The following is a 26,333-nucleotide window of genomic DNA, read 5'->3' as shown; positions in this document are numbered from 1 at the left end:
CTGACCTCCAGCTTGCTGGGTAAGTCTGGGCACACTTCTTTCCCGAGGCTTAGCCTTCAATACGTGTGTGCATCATGAAAACCCTTTGCATTTTTCTCCATTTCTTAGAACATTTTATAAGAAAAGCATTATGGACTTGACCTCTTCCTTCTCCACGCAGCTTCATCTCGGGAAAATGAGTAAAGGTAACCCTGAACTGACAGCTCGTTAAGAACATCCCCAGCGGCACAATGAAGCGGATGGTGTACCGCCGTTTCTGGTGTTGCATGTGGATGGAACAGGAGACAGGAGGCTCACCGGCCAAGGACTGTGTGTGGTAGCCTGTGACTGCTTACCTGAGCGGCTATGCAGCTCTCCACCCAGTCTGCTCATGCTGCCAACTCCACTGGCACCCCCTGAGGAATGAGGTGAGTGGTTGAAGCTCCCAGAGTTGGCGGGGGACGTGGGGCTTCTGGAGGTGCTGGGGAATCTGACTGGCCTGCCAGCAGCCTGTGAGGACAAGGTGAACCAGACACTTAGGATAGGGCCTTTCTTCTGACCACCCAGCACAGTGGCCCATGCGTGCCCATCTCACTGACCCCCAGGGTCCCATGGCAAAGAGATTAATCCTGTCTGCTACCAACCCATTAACTCGGGCTGGGCCATGGAGCACCATCCCAACACTGGCTGCTTGACTTCAGTCTCATAAGTCAGAGTGCCCTCTAGGAAGAGCTAAGGAAGCCCCTCACTGAAGGCTGAGGGAAGCCACAGTGTATCCAAGGCAAGGCATACCTGGGGTCTAGCCTCTGTCATGCCATTTCTGTTGCTCGGCCTGATATATGTCCTGTGACTCCTATCCTGCTCAGTCCCACCAAGTGCCAGTGTTCTGGCCATTTTCCCTCTAGGAGGACCTGCTCCACACTGTGCCAAGACTCCCTTGGTTCCTGGGCAGTCACTCTGTGTCTCTAGGCCCTTCACTGACCATCCTTCTCACTCTTTATTGTGACACCTTGTTCTTTGGTCTCAAAGGCATGTATCTTTGCCAAGGTGGCCTGGGCTTGGCTCCCTGTCACGCCACTGTCCCTATCTGAGAAATCTGGACATCCATGTAGCTGGAGCACAGACTGTGCACGCAGGCTCACTTTAACCTCTGACTGTTGATCCTCAGAGACCTGCTGCTTCTCTATGCACTGTCCTCGGTCCTGGCCTGAGCATACTGGACACACTCAAAGGAACAAAGGTCGCAATGGGCTGGATGGTGGCCTCAGAAGGCAGGTTAGTGTCCTCATCTCTAGAACCTGTGAATACAGGCAAGTGCCACCATCTCAGAGGTACTTATCAATGCTGTGCCTGTGCTAAGAACTTAAGGGGGCAGAAACATGGGGCTGGGAAGATGGCTCAGAAGTCAGAAGCATTTTGCTGCTCTTTCAGGGGACCCAGGTTTGACTCCCAACACCCACATGGCTGTTCACAATAGCCTGAAATTCTGGTTCCAGAGGATCTGCTGTTCTCTTCTGGCCTCTACAAACACTGCACACATGTGTAGGTAAAACACTCATAAACATGTAATAAAAATAAAATCCTTTAAAAGGAAGGAAGGAAGGGAAGGAAGAAAGGGAGGGAAGGAGGGAGGGAGGGAGGGAAAAACAGAACAAGAACTTGTCTGGGTCACCCAGGTGCTCCCTAAGTATAATCTCAGGCCTCCTTGGGACGCAGGCAATTCTGACAAGAGAGGCTGAGTGACCACAGAGGCAGGGACTGAAGAGATGCAGTCACAAGCCAGGGTATGTCAAGAAGAGTCCGCAGAAGTGTTATGTCCTTGGAAGAGATTCTCCTGCCTCTCCCATGAGCCTCAGCGGAGGCACAGCCTTCCCCACACATGCTTCAGCATACACAGCACTGTAAGAAAACATCCAGCCTGAGGTGAGCAGAACGATGAGGCCTCACACCTATGCTTTCCCTCCCTGGGTGACCCTGGAGGCCTTCTTGGCAGCTCTCCCGGCTCCCAGAGCATGCATTCATCTTCCAGGTGCTCAGACGCCTCCTGTAGGCTCTGTGCCCGCCACTTTACACTCCATGGAGGAAGGGGTCACAGAATACTTGCTGAGGGAATGAATCATGAGCATTGACATCCCGGCCCTTGGGGTTATTGACATTTTCCAGAAAAGGTAGCCACAGGAAGAAATCGAGGGATGCTCTGCCTATCTGACAGTCCTACCTCACTCCACATACCCAACGTACCAGGATCCCTGTCTCCACGAGGACCTGAGAGTGACCAGCCCTAGGGACAGTCCTGCCACACAGACACAGGACAAGTTTAGGTATCTGCCATCACTCAGCCACCAAAGCAGCAAGACCTGTCCTAAATCCTTGTCTACAACTTACCTACTCACTGCAACCACACTGTAGACAGTCTACACACCCAAAGACCTGGCCTGCTGACACAGGCCAAGCCAGGGAGCTCGGAAGTCGGCCAATGGCTCCAGGTGAGAGATTTTTACTGAGGTCAATGGGACAGGTGTTTCTTCCCACAAAAGCACCAGGGTGCACACAGTGGTCCCCTAGTGCGTGTTCTTGTTAACAGCCCTGAGCAACATTATATAGCTGACAAGAGTCCAAGAACCTCACTTCTGACCCACCCCCACCAGGCCAATGACAGTAAGTCACTTCCCAGGTCACTTCCCTGGCTGGGTCTTACATGCTGGTCACCAACTGAAGGAGAGGTGGCAGAGGCAGAGTGGGTCCTCACACTGTGTTGTTCCCCAGAGAGAAGCCAGGGCTCCAGAGCTCCCCAACACTTTAACTTCCACATGCCCATTTCTTTGATAGGATTTACTTAGACTAAGGGACATTGCCCACTTTAAAGAACAAAGCAGATGCTGTGACCTTGGTCCTAGTGTCTGAGGTCCCTCTGCCAGCCACACACCCGGATCTCTGTGAGTAGTGTCACAGTCCAGCAACTGGATGACTTACACTGTCTGTGCCCACACAGCCCACAGGGTGGGCTCTGCTGGCTCTTGGGGGCAGCACAGTCTTCATGGGGTCTGTCTTCCCATTGTGGCATGTGCGGGATCTGTCAGAGCTCCACAGCTCAAAGCTCGATGGGGGCAGGAAGGGTGGGATGACGGCCTTCAGCTTGTCACTGGGGAGCCGGGGGAAGGGGGCTCCGTTTCGCAGCTGAAAAAGACAAGCCAGGATTAGATGGGCCAGGAAGCTCCCACATTGGGGAAGGACCCAGTCTCCCAGCACCTCGGATGATGGCACCACTGCAAAGGCACCCAGAAAGCATTACAGGATCTCCTCGAAGTAACCCACTGCACTGTGGCAAGAGGAGAGGGTATGAACAGGGACAACCAACCAGAGACTAAGAGATACTAAAGTAGCGTACGGGGGGGTGGGGGGGCAGCAAAGAACATTCCAGACATAGGATGGGCAGGATATAGGCATGCCTGGAGCCAGGGCTACAGGAGGAGGTGCAGAGCCTCAAAACCAGCATTGCCACGCTGGGATAAGTGTAAGGAGCAGAGAATGGGGGCTCCAAGCCCAACCACACTTCCTCAACACCCACCACATCCTAGCCATGCCTCTACCATAGATATCCCTTCAACTGTGACTTAGTTTTACACTGTGAATCTATACTGGGGTCAGCATAAAATCCATACCACACTGACTGCTGAATGTCTGCAGCAGCATTCCAATGTCCACATTTATTTTAATTAAGGAAAGGCTGAACATGGTGCCAGATGGTCCTCCATGGGGACAAACATCCCACGGCTAACCCTGCCTGGGGGTGGGCAGGCGAGCAGGCAGGCAGTTTTGCACTAGTAGCTGCAAACATCCACCCTAGGGCCAACAGAGCTATGGGCCCACAGTCATCCACCACGGGCCACCGAGTGAGCCCACTGGTGCCCTCTGCTACACACAAGCAGTGGGACAGAAGAGTGCCAGGGCTGGAGGCAAGCCTCCCAGGGTCCGTTCACAGGCTGAGCTAAGCTGTTTCTCTGCCAGTCTGTAGATGGGCATCATCCTCTCTGGAACAGACAAATGTCCTCTAACTGACAGGAGCTGGGCTAGATACTCAGGGCAGCCAGCCCACCACAGCTAGGCATTTCTATGACCCTCTGGAAGCCAATGACTTCACACTCTTTGTCTGAGGAGTAATCAGGAAGCTGAGGAGACAGCAGTCTAAGGATGTTTAGCAGAGCTGTTAAAATTACCAAGAGCTACAGACGTCCCACCCCAAGTCCCACGGGTCTGTCTTGGGTGAAGTCGTTCTGTGATGGAATGTCCTGTCACACAGCTATTAAACATGGTGTGGCTAAGCACGGTTTTAATGACGTGGAAAAGATCATGGGCAATTGTTAATAAATCAGACCCAACACACCATGGGGAAACTGTAATACCACTGGCGTTGCGCAGATCCGGGGAGGTTGGGTGAGAATGTCTACAGAGCTGAGTGCTTAGGAAGTGCTGAGGTATTTGCCGTTCTTCGTGTAACATGATTCCACAATCCTAGATACTAAAAACGCTTAGGAAAAACCCACAAAGGATGAAAACCGAAAATGCCACCGTGACTCACTCTGGATGTGTGATCTTGATCATCTTAGGGGCCTTTACTTACACCTGATGGCCAGGCTAAGTGTGGACAAAGGCAGAGACCACTCTGCTTGGCAGCTCTGTGTCTACCTACTCTGCCTAGGCTTGGTAGGCAAGTTACTCAGGCTCGCCTGTCCTTGACAATACTGCCCTCTGCTGGCCAGAATTAGGATCTCGGCGCCAAGGTGCTTTAACAGGAGATTAATGGTACCAAAGAATACCAAGCCCAGAGAGCTGAGGTCACACAGTCAAGGTCAGACAGCACTAGGCTGAAGGCCTCCGGAGAAACAATCTCCCTTCACAACTACCACTGTGATGATAATCACCCCGTAGTTAGAAGCAGCTTTCCTGCCAGGATCTACCTTCCACATCTCCACACCTCCTCAGCAATGACAACCCTGGTGTTTAATAGGGACCTGATCACCTGCACAGATTTCACGGGCTAGCCTGTACAGCGAGCTGTGCCCATGTGACTAGACTGTAAACCTTCTGCAGTGAGCAGAAGTGACACATGGGATCCTCTCCCTCCTCCTCACTGCAAAAACTGAACGGTTTTCCTTCACGTGACGTTCAGTGTCACCACAGAGCCCCAGCCACACAACCAAGGGATCACAGATGGGAACCTCTAGAACCATATGCTGAACAAACAACAACAAAAACACAAAAAAACAAAACAAAAAAACCCTTCCTTTTAAGTTGTATTCAAAAGGTTCTGTCTTAGCGGTGGGAAGTCCAACACAGGACGTTATGGCCAGAGCTATGCAAGCCCTCTTGGCTGGAGGTAGCCGTAGGACCTGAGAATAAAAGAATCTGGGTTCCCAACTCTGGAGTAAGCTGCTGCCATATTTGTGCCACTATGACCTCAGAGGCCTTTTGATACTCTCAGCTTACCCTAACTCTAAGCTTACAGGTCAGGAAAGGAAACTGAGGCCCTTCTAGACTAGAAACATCCCTTCCTCAGCTCCCCCCCACTTAAGCAGAATGGTGAGTCTTCCTGTTAATGCTGGCTGTCCATCAATCTCTCCCATCCATCTGGTCCCTACAACATGGCCAGGACTTAGATGTGGCCACTAAGATCTGGGGGATGTGGTTCTACTGAGGCGATGTTTCCCTAGCATGCTGCACACATGAGGCCCAGATACTGTCTGACTTGGCATGATGGATCCCCTTTATCCCAGCACTCGGGAGAATTAGATGTTAAGTCACCCTTGGCTACACAGTAAGTGTGGGGCTACCTTGGGTTGTATGAGACCCTGAGTGTCTTCATTCACATCTCAGGGCTGGCATCTGCTCTGATCTCTAGAAGCCAGTGCTTCTAGTGACTTACCGTGGAGGCAAACACTCACACCCTTCCTCCTCAGAATCAAGCAGCCAGGGCCTGGCAGCCATGCTGACTGTAACAAGAGTAGGTGGCAGTAACCAGCACAGAAGCTTACTCTGCTAAGGGACCACAGGCCGGGCACAACCTCTCTTACCGTTCATGCTTTTAGACACCCACTCACCATGGTTGTCAGTAACACATCTTCCTTCTCTCTTCTTAGGTTCCCAGGACCTGCAAAACAAATAGAAGCTTCCTGAAATGGCCCTCCCTGTGACCACAGCCTGCAGAGTGGTGCTAGGGGCCCCATATCCTGGAAATCCAGCTCTCCTGGGGACTTAAATATTTAATAACAATCAGTGTTCAATATACTGACAGATGGAAGGCATTTAAAGTCCTCTCAGAGTACGTTTCCAGCCTCTGCCATGCTGGGTCAGAGAGTAGTGTGCCCACTCAATAGTCTGTCTCTAATAGTGGTTCCAGAGGGGTCAATCCACAATGGGAACCTGACTGCTGGAGGGATCTTATCAAACCTGTTTTCCTTCCAGTGTGGAAATCCTTCAGCAAAATGGCAAGGTCGTTCAGTCAGCTCAATGTCCCCATGGCATGAGGCTCACCATGTTACTGTGAGAACTCACTGTATTTCAAGACACTTTCAGTACCACGAGCCAATCACGCCGGCTGGTGAAGACACCAACCATCAGAGGCAGTGCGGCCTGTGGTCCTTAGTAGGAAGTGAAGAACCAGACCTCGGGCTCCTGTGCTGATTACTGCTGCCCACTCTACTACACTCAGTATGGCGTGTGCCTACTCTAGTGTCTCCCAGACCAGCCACTGGTCCTATGTGTCATCTCATGGCCTTCTAGAGTTCAGCAGGTGGAAACTGGACCTTGGTAACCCCGCTGGAACCCACCCCAGGTGCAGCTCTTCTCACCACTATCTTTGGTTGCATGGGCTACTTCGGGTGGCCCAAGGTGACTAGTCCTGTCCTGGGGGGGTGCCCGCATGGTGGAGTCCAGTGCCAGCTCAGGCTCATCAGAGAAAGGCAAAGGTTGGTTGGCAGCCAGCCCACGTGGCAGTGTCTGCATAAGTTTGAGCTTTCGGAACCTGTTGGACATCCGGCTCCACCAGGACTGTGGAAGGGAAGAGACAGAAGTCATTTGCAGCAACAACAGGACAGACCCAGGGACAAGCTCCATACAGCATTCCCCTTCCTAGGCCAAGTAGCCACTGCACCCTTCCCAAAAGACCACACTGCACAAATCCTTTTCCAGCCTTCCCAGGCCACCCCTCATCTCCCTGATGCTGCAATGCAGAGAAACATGGAACAGGGCAAGGAGCTGGCTGCTTGGGACCTTACCATGAGCCAGGGACAGGCAGAGGCCACAAGGGGTAGCTCCAGAAGCCTGACACCTCTCCCTGCACAGCCTCCCTCCACCTGTGCTAAAGATGTCCTAGAGATCGACAGAACTAGAACCTAAGCCAACTGTGGCTACGGCTGGTCTTCTCCCAGGGCTGAGTGTAGAATCAGGCCTGCAGCCCAGCATCAGCAGCTCCCGTCAACACACAAAGTGGTGAGATAGGGTCATGGCCACAGGAGACAGCACTGTAAGACCAGTTTCGGCAAAGTCACAGAGAAAAGCAGGCCAGAGCAGAATGACCCCAGGGGGAGTTGGTACACAAGGCAGCACAGGTGTCTGTCTCTAGGGAATAAAGCAAGTTTGTCTTTAAACAAGCAGAACTGGTCAAGGAAGTTGAGATGCCATGAGAGACTCTAGCACTTGCAGGAAGCAGCAGAGGGATGCGGGGACCCTGCGTGGCACAGTCAGATGGAGGGCATTAAAGTCATCTCTGTGTTTTCAACATCCCACAGGTAAAACAGAGCCATAGACCCAGTGCGGTGCATGTGTGGTCTGTGCAACTCAGGACTACATCCTGTAGGATAAGAAAGAAAGAAAGAAAGAAAGAAAGAAAGAAAGAAAGAAAGAAAGAGGAGAAGGAGGAGGAGAGGAGGAGGAGGAGGAGGAGGAGGAGGAGGAGGAGGAGGAGGAGAAGGAGAAGGAGAAGGAGAAGGAGAAGGAGAAGGAGAAGGAGAAGGAGAAGGAGAAGGAGAAGGAGAAGGAGAAGGAGAAGGAGAAGGAGAAGGAGAAGGAGAAGGAGAAGGAGAAGAAGAAGAAGAAGAAGAAGAAGAAGAAGAAGAAGAAGAAGAAGAAGAAGAAGAAGAAGAAGAAGAAGAAGAAGAAAGAGGGGGGAGGGGAAGGGGGAGGGGGAGGGGAGGAGGGAGGGGGAAGGGAGGAGGGAGGGGGAAGGAAAAGAAGGAAGGAAGGAAGGAAAGAAAGAAAGAAACCCTCTCCATTTATAAATTGGGGTTCTACACCACTGTTTTGATTTCTGCCTTGTCCTAAAGTTGAGGTGAGCAATTCAAGGCCTCGGATTCTTGCAAAGGAGCCAATGCCATCTCCCCAGTCTCCTCAGATCCCCTCATTTCCTATGAATTCTCCAGCTTTCTGGCTAGTTGTGCTGACAGGCCAATCCATCCCTGACTACAGGAAGCAACTGCCTCCCCCAGCCCTTTCAAACCTTTAGGCCTCCCTTGTCATCAGGCAGCACGGGGATGCTCCAGGGTTGCCTGGCCTTCGAGTTGGGCAGGGGTGGCCGGTGGCTGGGCCGACCTCGGGTCTTATTCACCTGCATGCACACAGACGCCAGCAGTCGAACAAGTTCCGTGTCTGTGGGCACAAAAAGCAGTGTCTGACCCATGAACACATCTTCCTGGCCCCAGGGAGAGGTCCAAGACAACCCTCATCAACCTTAGAGCTCGGTCCTGCAACAGCAAGGCCGTCATAACCCCTGAGTCCCTAGTTCAACCTCCTCACTTCTCTCCACTTGATGTTCTTAGAGGCCCCCTCCCTCCCAGAAGGCAGGTGTTAAAAGGCATGGGATCTCCAACAGACCACAGCAGTTCCTAGTCTGTGTCTGTCTCACCCTGGATAATCACAGTCCCTCTGTATGGTTCACAAGGAGGTAGCATTAACCCCAGCACATAAATGTGTCTTAAGGATTTCAAGGGGAGTCCTTGGGAGCTCAAGGTGCTGGCATCCAGTGTGTGCTTAAGAGTGTTTTAAATCACATTAGCTCTTCCTGCAAGCACCTTGGGCAACCTGTGAAAGTGGTTCACTATTCTCTTGACCCAGAAAACCCTACAAAATCATGCAAATCAAGAGGTTCGGGTCTTCATGCTCACTTTAATGACGTTTGTGAAACGGCCAGGGCAGCAGAGGTGTGCATATCTGAAAAGCTACCAGGTACCTCGAGGATATCTTTAAAGAATCAGTGTGTGCTATTCCAGCAGTATAATGCAGGAGCTGGCAGGAATGCCCAGGCCAAGCGGTGAGGCTGGGCACTGTATTGGTGGCTCCAAAACTGCTCATTTTTTCTACAGGCTTAAAAAGTCAGAGGGTGATGCTGAACTTAAGATTGAGACGTAGATTCTCCATTCACTGAACATCTCCAGGCAACCAAGCTCCCACAACGTGTAGCTGAAGCTCTCGGGGTCAGGTTAAGCCACGGGTGAACTCCCTGGCCTCTCTGAGTTGGCCTCACTGAAAAGGAGCATGCTGTCCCCAGAGAGGAGGCAAACTGACACATCCCAGGGGAAACGGCACTTTTGACACTGGAGAAAATTCACCATAAAATAAATGCAAATAAAAATGTTTTAAATGCATTATCAGTTACTGTGGACTCAACTAAGTTGTTTTAGAAAGCGTGTTGGGCAAGACTGGAAAGAAAGCAGTCAGAGCTCCTAGGCTAGGGAAGGCACCCTTGTGCAGTGAGGGACACACAGGTCAAACCACAGAGGGGACCCTGTGCTGGGGAGCACCTGGACTCACCTGAAACCCTTTTACCTGTCCATATTTCCAATGCCCTTTAGGATAAAGCAGTGAACAAGAAAGGCAGAGAAAGCCCCAACTCTAAGCATTCAATAGCAGGCAGGTGTCTGTGGTAAATTTAAGAGAGCTAACTGCTGGGTTCCCAGCACCCACACAGCCGCAGTTCGTATCAGGCTGTAGCTCTAGTTTCAGGGAATCCAATGTCCTAGTTGGCCTTCATGGGTACTGCATGTATATATTACATACCATGTATGTAGTGCACAGCTGTCCATGCAGGCAAACCACTCTATAAACATTTTTTTCTAATCATAGAAAGATCTCTAAAGCACTAAAAATGGGTGTGGCAATACCCACAACCCCAGTAGTCAGGAGGCTGAGTTTAAAGTCAGACTGAAGAACACAGTGAGACCCTGTCTTGGGGAAAAAAAAAAGAGGGAGGAGAAGAAAGAGGAGGAAGAAGAGGGGGAAGAGGAAGAAGAAGAAAAGGAGGAAGAGGAGGAGAAGGAGGAAAAAGAGGAAGAGGAAGAGGAAGAGGAAGAGGAAGAAGAGGTGGGAGAAGGCCGTGGCAGCTAGGGTATAGAGATGTTCAGAGGGCCACAGTACCTGCTCCCAAGGCTGACAAGCTGAGTACAATCCCCCAAACCCACATGGTGGAAGCAGAAAACTAACTTGTAGAAGTCATCCTCTGACCTCCCGTGCACCGTGACATACACAAAGCAAATGTAGTTTTTACAAAGCCTCCATTCTCATAACATGGGGCTGGGATCCCAGCCCAGGCTCGGGGGGCCTCTGAACTTCTCCAACTCTAGACTGAACCTTTAGGATAAACAAGAGAATGGCATGTCAGAGAGACGCAGCCCCTTTTAGGACCAGTCAGAGCAGGAGAGGCACAGAGGGGAACAGCAGGACCAACAGCCACCCAGAGAAGCAGGGCAGACTACTAAAGGATCTCTGCCACTCACAGGGCATAGTGTGGGGCTTCTTCTCCATTCCACTTTCTCTGTCAAAGGCCCTGAGTGTTTCCCGCAAAGTCACTTAGTATCTCTGACTGTAACCACAGAATGGCTCTAGGTCCTAACAGCCTACAAAGTCACATGCTCTTGTCTGCCCTCTCTCTCTAACAACTCTGGGATCGATTGTGCTGGAAGAAGGCTGGCATAGAGAGTCCCACGGGCATGAGGTGTGTGGGTGACCCTGAGACTGACTGTTCTATGAATCAGGCTTCATACAATGAAGGGAGGCGGTGCTCTGGTGCAGGCGAAGAAGACTGTGAGGCTGAGCAGTCTGCAGGCTTACTTACCGGGATCACTCAGCAGCATCACCAGGTCAAAGGCCGTGTACCCGTTTTTGGCTCGAAGAGTCACATCAGCCCCTTGATTTAGCAGATACTTTACAATTTCTTTATTTCTGGGGAGCAAAGAGGCAGGCGGTTAGACTCCCTATTCTCAGCTGGGTATTGATCACCCTGCAGCTCATATGCAAAGGTCACAGGAAGGTGCTGTGGACCACTAGAGGTGGGGCCTTATAGAGGCCTACTGGTCATTGTGCATGTGCTCCCAAGGGGGTTTGGACCTCTGGTTCTGCCTCCTGGATTAGGCACTTTCTTGGACACTTGCTCTCTGCCCATGCCTTGGATACTTTCACCAGATGTTGGAAGCCTCGGGACCTCTCCATCTTGAACAACAACCTGGAGACCTATGAAACAAAATAAACCTTTTCTCTATAAATTAACTGCCTTGGGCATTTTGTTAAGAGTGACACAAAACTGGCTAATCCAGCAAGTGACAGGGAAAATGTGGCTATGTTCCCGGGAGGACAATGAGCCTATGTTCACCAAGGCACACGGTCTTCTAGTGTTTAAGCAGGACATGGCCAATCACGCCCTGTCACTCAGCAAGTCAGGGGCAAATGAGCTATCAGTCCTAACGCCTCCCTAATGTCAATAAAAACCAGGGCCTCTGCCCCGAAAGCACTCAGCCACCATATTTACCTCTCTGTGGACAGGACCTTCCTTCCAGAACTTTCTAGCAGGGTCAAGGGTTTGAGGTTCATCAGATAAGATAACCAATGCAGGAGTATGATATGTCCAGCTGAACCAGGCAAGAGGAGAACCCTTAAGGGGAGTCAGAACATTTAGTGGCTACAAGATGTCCCCAGTGGGGCCTGCAGAAGGGTGACAGCCTACCTGGCTGGGATGATCACATTACTTTAAAGGGGAAGGTCAAGATGCCTGTCAGTGTAAGGTCATGAAAGCTCAGGTATTTGTGGCCACTGCTCCTATCATGGAGGGGACATTTAATGAAGGTCTCTGACCCGCCATGTAAAATGAGCCAATCACAGTTAAGCTGGAAACAAACAAGGGATGAATCTTTCTGCTTTTGATGCACCTGCTATGTGGGTTTACACGGTCACGGTAGCATGCTACCTGCAGGGTAGCAAGTGTCCTGGACAGAGGCTGAAGGCTGGCTGACTGGAGCCTCACAACCCTGTGAGGACACAGAGCTTCCAACCTCTGATGAAAATATCCAAGGTATGAACAGAGAGCAAGTGTCCAAGAAAATACTTAACCCAGGAGGCAAAGCCAGAGGTCCAAACCCCATTTGGGGCACATACACAATGATCTGGGCCGGCTATAGGTTGCATCGTGGGTCAGAAACCCCATCCCCCAGCTAGAGTACTTGCTTGGCCTCATGTGGAGGGAGTGGGAGACACGGACCCATGGTAGGTGGCCTGCATGAGGGCCGTCCAGCCATGCACGCTGTCCTGCTTGTCCATGTCTGCGTGCTTCTCCACCAGCAGCTGTACCAGGGGCAACTGCCCTGTGACAGCAGCCAGCATCAGTGGGGTGGCCCCGTCCCCGTTGACCAGGTTCACGTGGTTGGGGTCTTCATCAGCAATCTCTTTGACCAGCTGGAAGTTTCCTACAAATGGCAGGAGTCCAGGTGACCCTCGGCCCCTGGCACCACAAGGTCATTTATTCAGTTGTCTCTTATGATAAATATTTGCGAACTCTGCCTCTGCTGTGGTCCTGGGGGCCACTAAGATAGGTCAGAAAGAGCCCTACTCAGATCCCTCTGTCTAGGACAGAGGGAGACCAGCATATGAGCAAACACAAGTGCTATCTGTGTCTCAGAGCGCAGGGAGAGTGAGGAAGGGCCACAGGACTGAAGAGGGAAGATACAGGTCTAGATGATGAGCAGGAATCCGGGAGGGCTGCCTGAAGGTGGTGTCTGCATCAAGAGGAAACCCTAAAGCTTGGGAGATGGATCAGTGGGTAAAAGTGCTACTCATGCATGCTTGAGGACTTGAGTTTGAATCTCCAGACCCCACATAAAGACAGACACGGCATGGAGCCCAAGTGTCTGCAATCTCAGTGCTCCAAGGAGACAGAGGACCAGCAGCTGACAGGCCAGCTGACCTGATGTATTAGGCAGAACAGTATGGAAAACCCTCTCAGGGTGGAAGGTAAGAAAAGAAGGTGAGTAACGGTGAGGCCGACCTCTGACCTCCGCATGATGGCTGCCACAGGAGTGCCTCTCCCCCCTCCACATGCGCGCGCGCGCGCGCACACACACACACACACACACACACACACACACACACGCGCACACACAGAAACTCTGGGCTAAAGAGCCCTTCTATCATAGCAAACCTGGGGCTTGCACAAAGAGCCAGGTCCATCCAGCTAACGGGACAGTAGGGACCTGGGGAATGTTCTAGAGCCTGTGGGTAGAACACTAGTAAATTACAGTCCTCCAGAGCCCACTCTTCCCTGCTGGGAGTGCATTATAATGTCACAAAAGTTAAAAAATATATATTTTTAATTAAAAAACGAACAACAAAACTACATTTCTTTATCAGATTCCTTGAGCCTGTGAATAAGGGTGGGAATCGGGCTGGAGGGCGGGACTTGGGCGCTTCAACATCCAGAAAAGCTCTCTGAAGCACTTACCCATCTTCAGTGCGTAGAAAATATCTGGTCGCCTCTTCTCCTCATCTGGGTAAACAGAGATTTCCAGAATTAATGGGAAGTTTAACAGAACTCTAAAGCCACAGGGGTCAGAGCACGGGCTAGCTTTCTAAAGGGCAAGTCCTTAAAAGTCATGGGCAGAAGCTTGGGCAGGGGACATGTGACAGCCCAGGCTTTTGAAAACACTGCAAATTGTGCGGTGTATTTACCTAGGTTAACTAGAAAGCATGGTCTTGGAAAAAGTTCATTCTATAAGAATTTGAAAAGGAAACTGATTTTTTGTTTAACTTCTAAAATCTAACTACAATTAGCTAAGTACAAGGTCAGAGAGCCCTGTGACACTGAACCGCTGAGCTCTGGAACTAACGACTGTGGCTCCCCAGAAAAGCCAACGGCACCCTTTCTTCTTCCTAGACACTAAGATTTGAGTGGGGGACTCCGCCTGTCTATAGACGACTGTCTAGCCAACAGTCCTTCAGACAGTTCACACTTGGCTCTGACCCTTGACCTGGTGCCGCACAGGAAGGAGTCCTGCACCATCCTCAACTCCATGAGGGACACCCATGGCTCTGGGCTGCCTGGGAGGGAGGAGCAGTGAGCCAGGTGAGCCAGAACTCAAGTTTCTAGACAGGCTGTCCCATTAACGTCAGCACCTGTGCCATAGAGTTGTCAGGTGCCATAGGAAGGAGGTGCTTCAGAAACATGAAGCCTATCAGGGTACCCCTGTGCTAACTGGCTCAGCAGCCATGCCAGCCAGGCTGGATAATGGAGTGACTCCGTGACTCTCAGTATCAAGTACAGCCAGGGCCACAGAACAGCAGGGCTAATTTTGCCTATGAGATATCAACACATGGTGCCATATTATAGTCACCCAAGAAGTGCCTCTGGGGGATGGGAACATGGTTCAGCAGTTAAGAGCACTGGCTACTCTCCCAAAGGACCCAGAGGTACACCAGTACCCACATGGTGACTCATTGCAGGGGATCTGGTACCTTCTTCTGGCCTCCTGGGCACTAGGCACACATGCAGTATACAGATATTCATGCATGCAATATACCCATATACACAAAATAAAATTTGTAAAAATACAAGTGCCTTTAATTGCTTACAAGCTCAGTTTGCTGGGCCCAGGGCTTTTTGAGGGACAAGAATGCCAGATATCTTATTGCTGGATGCTGAGCAGCTACCTGGTACAGTGAGTCACTGACAGGCCAGCCTGGCTCTTGAGGCTGGGCAGCTATTCTGCCAGGTGGGTCCTTTCTTCACTCTGGGCTTTAGTGGTGTTGTCCAGGGACTCCACCACATCCCAAGGAGAAGAAACCTGTCCCAACCTGCACAGCACAAGACAGAAGAATGTCACAGTCACCAAGCAGCTTTTGGTTGGGGCAAGAAAGAACACAGAAAGGCCAAAGTCTTGTGTGGGTGGATTTCCTGCATTTCCAAGGAAGAACAGTGTGTGTGTCTGTGTGTTTGTGTATATGTGTCTGTCTATCTGTCTGTCTGTCTGTCTGTGTGTCTGTTGTATGTGTCTATATGTCTGTACTGCTGATGACTTAAGAACCTTTGTTATGATGATTAATCGTGCAGCCTTCCTGCCTGTGGTCATCTTCCCAGCGGTTAGAGTACTTGCTGGAGTGAGGACCACTCACTGTCATCTTCCCTGGGTGACCACCCCTGCTGTTTCACAATGCCCAACATGGCCACTCTGGCTCTCTTCATCTCGTTTTTATCTGCTGTTCTCACTCACGGCATTGACCTCTCCCACACGGTCATTTATTTCCTACTTATAACCTGCCTTTCCCTACCGAGGCCACTGTCCTCCAGGGTGGGGAGCTGGGCCTCAACTGCTGACTGGCACATGCCTGCAGGGCACCTGGAAGCTAGCAGGCATCCCACTAACACTAGTAAACTGAACTTCCACTGTTGTGAGCTACACACCTGGCACTAGGACAGACAGACACTTCAAAGTACAACTGTCACAGAGCCTGGCAAGAGAAATGCATCTATACTTCATGAAACCAGATACTCGGATTCCCAGGAAGCCAACGCCAGCTGTCACACAGCCTGAGTGGGCAAAGTGAGGCTCAAGCCGGGTCTGGCAGAGTCAGCAGTTGTCTCCCGCTTTGCTGGGTGCCTGGGCTGTGTGTGACACTTTTGAGCAGAGGTTCCAAAACGCAACGTGCTGTGTAACCGCTTCACTAAGAAGGACCCTAAAAACAGCAGCGAACAAACACAAGATGGCCAGAAGAACCCAGACTCGGAAGGGAGCCACTGCACACTCACTGTGAGTGAGCTGTCCTCAGGGACTGATCCCAGCATCTTCCAGAACAGGGGTACAAACCTAAGCTTGGGACCAACCTGTCCCAAGTTTGTCTCTGCACTCAGCACAGGGCCACATCCACTCATTTGCATTCTAAATATGGCTGCTTCCACTCTAACAAGGGCCAGTAATCATTGCATCAGAACCTACATAGCCCAGGAAGCTTAGATATTCTTTATCTGGCCTTTTACAGAGAAAGCTTTGCTGGCCTCTGTTCTAGAGGGATCCTAGGACCATCTACATCAGAGTCAGCTAAGGGAGGGAAGTCAGTTAGGGAGGAAAGGCCTTACCGTACAAGTTCACAGGCTCTACCCACAGAGTACCTGGTCATGTTGGGAAATGTGTGAGGCCTGTGTGTAACAACACTCACTCATGGGTATTGTGTAGCTCAAAGCTCATGACCTGCATGACAAGACTCCTTCTGCACACTTTTTTGGTTTGACAAACCTTGGCTTGTGCAACCTAAATAATCCTCTGTGAGGTCACAGCAGGGACCAGGGTGGTGGTGGGGTGAGTTTTGGGGGAAGTGGGGGTGGGGGGGTGGGAGTGGTGGGTGATGGGAGGGCTGGGGAGGAGTGGGGGTGGCTGGGGCAGTGGCAGGGGAGTGGTTGGCCTGACCTGTCTTCGGCCTGACAGTGGTCAGTGGGTCCAGGTAGTCAGCTAGATCCCTGTACTTCCGGTCAAGGGCAACCTCAAAGGCCGTCTTCTCCAGCACGCCGAGGTGGTCGGGGTTGGCTCCCTTCTCGACCAGCTGCTGCACCACACTGAGCTTCCCTAGGAGGGCTGCCAGCATCAGAGGGCTCCAGCCCACCGTCCGGGCTGTGTGGTTGGGGTCTGCACCCCACTCTATCAGCAGGCGTACCACGGCCTCATGCCCATGCTGAACGGCAGCCATCAGGGCTGTGATGCCCAGCAGTTCGTCCCTGCTGCCTCCCGTTGCTGGTGACTCTCCAGAAGGGCTGTGATGGTCCACGATGGCTCCTGCCTCCAGCAGCAGCTTCACCACACCCAGGTGGCCACCTCGAGAAGCCACCGTGAGCACACTGGCACCCAGACGGTTCTGAGCATTGACATCAGCTCCATGATCCAAAAGGAGGTGTGCCACGCTCGCATGTCCACACCTGCCAGAAAGATGGGGGCTGGTGACACGAAACAGAAAACACTGACAAGCCAACAGCTCTAATAACCCTTACGACTGTCAACTACTGCAGGCACAGAGATTGTTCAGAAGGAACAGCCTAGCCTGCTGTTAGGTACCAGGCTGGCCCTGAGCAACCATCCTCATCTGATGACAGAAGCCATGACCAGGTTGGAACCTGGTCTCTCCTTCATATGATGCTGAGCAAGAATTTGTTTCCTTGTGCCTTCATCATTTCCTGATCTGTAAAATGGGACTATAATCATACCCCCATGGAGGGCTGATTGAGGCTTACTGAGCATATATACAAAGGAATCAGGCACTCAGTATCAGCTGTGATACTCGCCATGCCTTTCCCATTCCACAACCTGCTATAGTCACCTGCCTGGCTAAGGGTCATTTGGGATAAAACATCCAGCCTTAGCTGGACATGCAGATGCACACCCTTAATCCCAGCACTCAAGAGGCAGAGGCAGGAGGATTTCTATGCGTTTGAAGCTAGCCTGCCTACATAGTTAGACCCCTGATGCCCAAAATTGAAAGAAACGAAACCCAATTCCAAGGCTAGGGCTAGCTCAGTCGGTAAAATGTTTGCCTTGCAATCATAAGAATAAGGATTTGGATCTCTAGAACCTATATAAAAATACCAAGCACAGGAAGGCAGAGACAGGGGCATCCTGACTAACTATGACCAGCCAGACTAACTATGTCAGCAAGCTCTGGGTTCAGCTGACACCCTGCCTCAATGAATCCTGTGCACAGCAATCAAGGAAAACTCCTTACACAGGCCTCAAGTCCCCACACGTATGTTCACACACGTACCCATATACATGCAAACATGCAAATGTGTGTACACACACTAAAAATAAATGGACAAGGTAGAACACATATATAATACCCAGCAGCGGAGGTGTTAAAACAAGTGGGTCGATGTAACCTGCTTGCCTGCTTTCCATGCTCCAGGCCCATGAGAGATTGTGTCAAGAAACCAAGGGGTCTGGAGGAACAGTTCAGCAGTTAGGAACACTTGTTGCTCTTGCAGAGGACGTAGGTGTGATTCCCAGTACCTACAGGGTAGCTCACAACCATCTACAATTCTAGCTCTAAGGTATTTGAAATTGTCTTCTGAACTCAGGGGGTACCAAGTATACACGTGCACAGACATGCAGGCAAAATAGCATACACAAAAAACAAAAGAAAGAAATCTAAAATTTAAACACACACACACACACACACACACACACACAGAGGTCTGAATCCATTTGCCTATACCACTCTGCCCTCCACATCTGAGTTCTCTGTACTCTGGGTTTTGGCCTGCTGTCTCTGATTCCCTCACGGGCAAGGCCCTTGTGGTGATTCAGTTCTACCCTCCTCAGCCCCCACCATCGCCAACACATCCCAGTGTGGCAGCTGACCTGGGCAAAAGGACTCTGGCACCACCGCCACGGAGTCCTACTGCCACCTGCTGGCAGGAATGTTCACTGTCGGTGACTATGAACCTGGCTTATTCCTATCCTTCTCAAAGAAACTCCAGCTAATGCTGTAATTCAGGGCCCAAAGAAAACAGACAGGTTCCTGCCAACTCCCTGACTCCAGGAGGAGGACAGATGCTGCTTCTCAGTGGGCAGACTTATGTTTTGAGGTGTTGTGAGGTCTCTGATGGAGAGTGCCCAAGCTAGAGAAGGCTCCTCCTGACTAAGAGGAAGCAAAGACAAACCAAGAGAAGTGAGTGTTAGGGGACCACAGTCTTCTAACCACAGGTCAGGCTTGGAGCCTGAGTTGCTGCTCCCCCCTCCTTTCTGGAAGTGGATTCTGTGATTTAGCCCTCTCCCCCTGAAGGAGGCAGGGCCAGGACTGAACTCTGGTCTGAGGCTCCAGCTGAATATAAAATACCTTCTGGGCTGTGAACCTTGACACACCAGGCTGCCTCCTGCAGTGTGCAAATGAGAACCTGGTGACCTGGCCCCCCAGCCTGGGGGCAGGATGGGGGCCTCTTCTCCAGAGCAGAAAGGTGAGTGAGGAAACACCCTCCCATACAGAAATTGCAAATTCAAGTCCCCATCCTCTTCCCTGCTGCCCAACCTCCAGGCAGCCCACACACCTAAACCTCAAGGTCTCTCCCAACTGCCCAGGGTCAGGAGGGCTGCCTGCATTGTTGATATTTCCCAGCCCCTTCCCCCACCTTCCTACCCTCCTTCCACACACTCCATCATGAGCGTGACTCTTCTGCCATTAGGTTCTGCCAAGCAGATGCTGCTCAGGGCCCACTGCCACCTCACTAACTCTGAGCAGTCTCCAGGGCTCCCTTCCAAGGACCCCCAAGTCTGCAGCTTTTCTCTACCTAAACCTGAGCCCTCTTTCAAAAACTGTTTCTTGCCTACCTGACGGTGGCTAAGGACAGGGTTAGGGGACTTCCGGGGCCAGTGGCACAGGAGATGGCCCATGTTGACGTTCAGTATATTCTGTCTCATGAACTAAGAAAGGAATGCGCTGCATTGACAGGGGAGGGGAGATCTGAGAGACAGAAAGCAACCAGGGGCTGCTTTGGCCTCCACCGCAGTAGAGTTAAAAGCTCCCACCGGTTTTGGGAGCACAGAACAAACTCTAGTATAATCTCCAGCTGCAGATTACAAGGTACTTTCAGATTCTTAGCTCATCTGAAATCCCGGAGATGTACACAGTGCCTCCCACTTCACAGATAAGGAGGCAGCACAGTGCAGCAGAGAGCAATTCATCTCAATTTGAAAGCGACAGGACCCAAACCAGCCCCAAGGATTTCAAATTGCAGCTCCCCCCAGCCTGCCCAGTTTCTACAGTGGAAGCAGAGGGGGCTGAGTCTGAGCAGAAATACTGAATTCTGCAGTGTTGTCTGAACTCTCAGATAGCCCTAGAGAGCATTCAATTAGGCTGAAAAAAATATAAAAATGATCCAACGGCGCCCGAGATAATTTTGCGGGTGTTCATTTTCTAATAGGTAATTACTGGAAATGGGGCTGCTGGGGGCTTCTGAGCAGGTGCTGAGACTGCCAATTAATTTCAGCAATTAACACCTGTGCTTTAAAAGCTGGCACACGATCTTGCCACTCAGAGCACCTGGCATGAGTGGGGTAAAGACAGAAGTGGGTGGAAGGTAAACATGCCAAGGTGCATCTAGACACCCACACCATGCTGTCCCCTGCTCAGAAGCACTACCAGTGCCCTGGAGTTGTCAGTTGCTGGAGTCACAGCTCTCGGGCCATCCATCAGTCTGTGACTCTTACTCTGTCACTCAACTAGCCTTGTGGCTGTGGACAGGTTATGTAACTTCTCTGTACCTCAAGTCCTTGTCTCTAAAGGGGGGACAACAATGATACATACTTCCTGAGGTTTGGGGTGGACTGAAGGAGTGAATCCATTTAAAGCAGTAAGCACAGTGCTGGACACAAAATAGGTGCTCAAGAAAGGTCACTGTCAGCCAGACACGATGTTGCAGTCCAGGCTGATGTAGGGCAATTAGACCTGCTTGAGTTACATGGTAGATTCAAGGACAGCCTGGGCAACTCAGTGGGACTTTGCTTTAAGAGAGGGCTGAGGTAGTAATTCTGTGATACCACACCTGCCTGCCAGGTACAGGCCCTAAGTGCAATCCCCACTCCTGGGGAGCGGGGGAAGAAAAGAATAATCTATTATATTTTTTTTGCAAATAATTACTATGGTTCTACTAAAACCATAGGAAGCCATTGTCTCCAATCCTGGCACAGGGCCTCTATGGCTTACCTCATCAACGGATGTTAGAACACACAACAAGATGACAAACACAAGTCCACTTAGGCAGACACAATGACTGGAGCACTGTCCAAGGACTATGAGAGGAACACAGGATGGAGAGTGGCCATGCATAGGCCACCCTGACTTGAGGGACGAAGGGACCAAGCGACTGACAGACAGATCCTCTAGGAAGTCTCTCTACATTGGTCCCTGGCCCTGACCCTTCACATGGACCAGACAGCAGACAGCCCAGAGCATCTCAACTTCAGTGCAGTGGAGTCTCCTGTGAGTTGACTTAAAAAGTGTCCAGGCCCTGGAGAACAGGCAAGTGTGAAGTCTAATCCTCTCCTCACAAAGGTACCATCTACCTTGGTCTCATAAACAGCAAGCTGTGTATCATACTAATGCTCTCAAAACAGCAACTGTTGGGGCCAGAGAGATGGCTCTGCAGTTAATAGCACTGGCTGGGGACAGTCCAGAGGACTCGGGTTCAATTCCCAGCATCCATCTGGCTGCTGACAACTGCCTGTATCTCCATTTCCAAGGACTCTCATGCCCTCCTCTCGCTTCTGAGGGCACCAGGCATGCATATGGCACACACAGGCATTGGTGCAGGTAAAACACCCGTGTTGGTAAAATAGTAATTAAAAGACAGCAGTCATGGTAAACTGAGGCACGAAAAGACAGCCCAAAGCATCTCAGTTGCAAAGTGTCAAAGCTGGAGTGCTTGCCCTCACAGACCTCATACCAACTGAAGGACCCAGGCACCGCACACAGGCTGCCAGCGGGGCTTGCCCTCCTTCCCTCTCTCTTGCTAATACATCACTCACATTGCAAAAGCCAATTGCCGCCAAGGTCCATTCCCTCATTTGGCTACTTCCCTGGGCCTGACCAAGACACCAAGTTTCAACTATTAAAACTTCAAGGTCTAGAAATAGTTAAAACTCATTACTTGGCTACACTGGCTAAATCAGGACTTACCAACTAACTCACCCTAGCACAGATTTCCATTTTTTTCTCCTTAAAAACCACTCCTGCAGCGGCACCTGCTGCTGTCTTTGCCAGATCCAGAGGCAGCTCCTCCCTCCCCACAACTCTCCCCGACCCCATCCCTGGGGCTGACTTCAAGGTCCTCTCATCAACTTTTAGACAAGAGAGTCCTCTGAATCTGTTAAATTGTTAATTAACCATCATGATTAGGTTAAGTGTCCTGGCCATCGTGATAAACTGGAGTTGATGTACACCCGAATCCCAGCATGGGAAGAAGAGGAGGTTCTGGGGTTCAGGGCCAGCCTGATCCACATTAAGGCAACAATAATCAGAAATGATGATGATGATGATGAGGAGGAGGAGGAGGAGGAAGAGGAAGAAGAGGAGGAAATAATTAATCAGATGTTGTGGGTAATCCTGCAGAACTTAGTTAACAGCAAACAGCAGGTAACAGGGGTTGGTGGTAGTGCAGCAAACCAGTGCTGTAATCCATTACAAGCAAAGCTTTCAGCAAGTTCCCAGGGCTTGCAAGGCCTTTATGGTGGGCAGATCTCAGAGAGGAGGTGAATACTTGGGCCTCTCAAATGTACAGTCATTCTGAGCCTCTTTCTCATGCCCCTTCCCGTCCTCCACCTCTCTCCTCTGCTTCCCAGTCATGACCTTCAGAAAGGTAACCCCAGGAACCCCATCTGGAAAGACTTCCCAGGGAATCTTAGGTATAGCCAGGGTTGGGTACACAGTGGAGAGGGCTTTCCTGGTAGGGTGAAGCCAGAGGCCACGGCCACACCATGGGGATGCTAAACTTGAGGGTGGAGGGGCTTTGCTGAGAGCCGAAGAGGCTCTACCTCAGACTAAGGGTTCTGTGGAGACTCCCTGCCAAAACGCATTCTGACATCTAAATCTCAGGGTCTCGCCTGTAAGGTGGAGAAGATAATCTTGGTTCAGATTTAGCTTTTTTAAAAAGTACAAAGTGATACAGAGAAGAACCAGATGAAATTCAGGCCTGAGCCTAAGAGACCAGAACGAATGTGCTGGGGAGTGTGGACAGAAGTGTCATCCTGAGACTAGGGCAGCCGCTGCGGACGGCCAAGCACTCATTTCAGAAAGATCTGGAAGCTCTTCAAAGTGGGGGGGGGGGGGCAAAGGCATACCTGGAGGAGTATGGTGGGAGACGGCTACAGAGGTGTCTGTGACGGGGTGAGGGGATGGAGAGAGAAGTGGGGGAGAGAGAAGTGTGTGCATTCCGGGGATATCACAAGCCAACGGGGGGTGGGGGTGGGGGGGGGAAGGACTACTAGACAGGGGAAGTTCACCTGGAGGAAGAGTGGATATGCCACTAAGGGGAAAGGAGGGGACCTAGAAAAAAGACATTACGGTTACCTCTGATGCCGTGGCATTCTCCACTGGTGCCACCTGCTATGTGACTGAATGCCAAGCTCACTCTCAGGACTGTCCCTCTGGGGCTAGAGAGATGGCTCAGCAGTTAAGAGTACCTGCTGCTCATAGGTTTGGTTTCTACCATCTGTATCTCCAGTTCCAGGATATCCATCACCCTCTTCTGGCTTTCCTCAGGTACCAGACACCCAGGTGGTGCACATACACACCGGCACCAAACACTCATACACGTAAAATAGAAACAAATCTAAAAAGAAACAGTGTCTCTTTTCTTGTATTCTACAGCTCAGAACATTTATAAGCTCCAGTCAGAAATCTAGACATGGATTTTGCTGCCTCTCCAGATCCCTTCGCAGGGTCAGACAGCCACCAGGATCAACTTCAGATTGATCCAGGCCACTAATTGTCTCTTCCTTGGGCTGCTGTCATCCTAACCAGCCTTCCTGATTCTGGCCTCTCTCTCTGCCCATCCTCACATGTACTGAATGTAACTTATCCAAAACAAAAGTCTGTTCCAGTCACTGTGCCCTGTGCCTTCCACACTCTTGACCATCCTTAGATTGTGGGCCCCAATCTGGCACCTACTTTCTTCTCTCCAATAGTGGGCTTGTCTCCTATTACTTCCAGCCTCTTCTGGGTCCCAGCATCCTCCCAGTTGCCCGATTCTCTGCCCCCCCCCGCCCACCGCCCCTCTCCCCCCCCCCACCTCAGCCTCCACATTCCCCCCCCCGACCCCCCGTCCTGGATAACTCTTACAAATCCTCGATTCTTTACAGCTCATTTCTACTAAAAATCGTCTCTATTCCTCCAACTGGGTCAGATACTATCGTCAGACCTTCCAGATCAATAGTGCTACTTACCCCACTCATATCCCCAAAGTGGGGACCTAACAGGATCCCGGTTATCTATCCCCCTTAATCCCCAAAGCCAGGGTGAGTAGACAGGTTCTTAGGAGGCCCTTGATGCAAAACGGAATGAATGAACTGGAAGATGCACTCAGCAGCCTCCACACTGTTCAAAAGCCAAAGTTTCTAACATCCCTAATCTTGTGTTTCTGAAACCGCCCTTTTATTTCCATCATTCAGATGACCAAAAAAGCAAGGCTCCAAGACTGCCACTCGCACTCTCACGAGTCCTGGACTCTCTCCTTCCCGGTCCTCGCTCACCTGGCCGCCTGCATGAGCGCGCTCCAGCCGTAGTGGTTGCGGCTGTTGACCGAGGCTCCGCGGCGCAGCAGGAACCTCACGAGTGGCTCGTGGCCACCGGCCGCCGCCAGTTGCAACGCTGAGTTGCCCGCCTCATCCGAGCAGTCCACCGGCACCGGCGCCCCGGCCTCCGCTGCCCGGGCCGCCTCGGGCCCTGCCGGCTCCGCTCCCGCCTCGGGCCCCGCGACGGGCTCCGCGCTTGGCTCCAGCAGGCGCCGTGCCGTGTCGGTGTCACCCTGCTCGCAGGCGCGGAGCAGCAGCTGCAGGCCCGGGGCCAGCGCGCCCTCGCCCATCGCCCGCCGTCCGCTCCGCGCCGCCGTCCGCTCCCACCCCGGGTCCGCGCGCGCGCCCGCCGCCCGCAGGCCCGCCCCCTGGGTGCGCGCGCGCCTCCGGGGCCGCGCCTGCTGAGTACGCGCGCGCAGGACCCGCCTCCTGGTTTGGAGGGTGGGCCTGTGACTGTACGGTCACTCTTCAGTTTTCCTGTTCAGAACGAATCCGACCTCTGGGCCTAGCTTTGAACTCATCCGGCGTCTCCACCGAACCCAGACCGTCCCGCACTTCACTAGCGCTTCCTAAACAGTCGCAGGCTGAATCGGGACAGATGAGCCGCCCCGTCGTTTGCTGGAGCAGCCCTGCAGTGCTGGGTTCTTCATCTGTGCCAGACTACCAGCCCCTCTGTCTCTTGTCTTTGACGTGGGTCACCACTACTGCAGTAACTTACTTGTCACAGACGGAGATTTTTCTAGCCACACCCCAGATCCACTGAGTCGGAAACTCAGTGTAGGAACAGCAACTGTTCTGGTCCCAAGCCTTCCAGTATATACACAAAAGGTAGGACCCACTGACTGGTCCGCAGGGCAGTCCTGGTAGCTACCCTGGAGGTTCAGATGATTATTCCAATCAATAGAAGAAGAATGGCAGGAAAGGTTGTTATGTTGCTATAGTCTGCACAGATCTGCCCGCGCTGCTGTAGCTAGGACTCAGGCCTTCTGACATCAAGTTTCATCTCTCTTTCCGGAGTCAATAACAAATATCTATTGGATGCCTATTAGTGCCAGGCAAAGCTCCACGTGCTGGGAACGTTTACAAGATAGTATCTCTGCCTTCTAGGAATTGACCCACCCGTACAGGCTGTAAAGATATGCCGTGGAAATAAACTTGGCTGCTGAATGGTAGTGAGTGCTGTTGACAGAGTAAACTGAACATGGATCTAGGCAAAATCGGGCAGAAGGTAGGGTATTATTTCACAATTGAGTGAGCCAACAAGGGAATTACTGAAAATGTAATATTTGCAGAAACCTTAAGGAAAAGAGTAAGCCATGGGGACATTTGGGAGAAAAAAAAAAAAAAAACTAGTTAAGCAGAAAGCCAAAAAAAAAAAAAAAAAAAAAAAGTCCTAAGGAGCAGGCCTGGGCACAAGCAGTTCACATGGTACTTGTCCTTATAGCATGGTCATGTCCAGATAAAGAAATGGCTGGTTTTCCTAGATGATTGGCAGCAGCCCCCAAACCTAGCAAGAATCCAGACATGCGGTTAGACAAGACTTGTTACACATCAAGTCCCAAGAGAGTATCGTGATATCAGTGTAACTGTTAGGTCTGGGCATGAGTCAGGGGTGCAGGTCAGAGAGGATGGGGGTGAGGAATCAGGGCTAGAAGATGAAAAAAAAAATACTATATATAAAGATGAGAAAATACCTTGAAGGTTTTCAGGGCTTGAGTTGCAAAAGACTTCAATGCCCTGCTACAGACTGTGGAGCTTATTCTGTGAGTGGGAGCCTGG

General features: G+C 51.3%; 1 protein-coding gene across 2 annotated transcripts in view; it reads right to left on the bottom strand.

Moving 5' to 3' along the window:
• Positions 1-24,887, bottom strand: part of Anks6 (ankyrin repeat and sterile alpha motif domain containing 6) — a 41,440-nt gene extending 16,553 nt beyond the window's left edge. For both annotated transcript variants that reach the window (XM_034504054.2, XM_076935003.1), the window contains exons 1-10: positions 24,513-24,887; positions 16,692-17,194; positions 13,736-13,780; positions 12,500-12,704; positions 11,084-11,190; positions 8,474-8,622; positions 6,828-7,026; positions 6,078-6,127; positions 2,953-3,156; positions 336-489 (exon numbers count right to left, since the gene is read on the bottom strand). In XM_034504054.2, the coding sequence (XP_034359945.1) occupies positions 336-489; positions 2,953-3,156; positions 6,078-6,127; positions 6,828-7,026; positions 8,474-8,622; positions 11,084-11,190; positions 12,500-12,704; positions 13,736-13,780; positions 16,692-17,194; positions 24,513-24,844 (1,948 nt within the window). In that variant the 5' untranslated portion in view covers positions 24,845-24,887. The remainder of the gene's footprint in view (positions 1-335; positions 490-2,952; positions 3,157-6,077; positions 6,128-6,827; positions 7,027-8,473; positions 8,623-11,083; positions 11,191-12,499; positions 12,705-13,735; positions 13,781-16,691; positions 17,195-24,512) is intronic.
• Between the last annotated feature and the right edge of the window lie 1,446 nt (positions 24,888-26,333).

The sequence above is a fragment of the Arvicanthis niloticus genome, chromosome 5 (assembly GCF_011762505.2).
Source record: "Arvicanthis niloticus isolate mArvNil1 chromosome 5, mArvNil1.pat.X, whole genome shotgun sequence".
Classification (NCBI taxonomy): domain Eukaryota; kingdom Metazoa; phylum Chordata; class Mammalia; order Rodentia; family Muridae; genus Arvicanthis; species Arvicanthis niloticus.
This window is presented reverse-complemented; position numbering and strand designations above follow the sequence as displayed.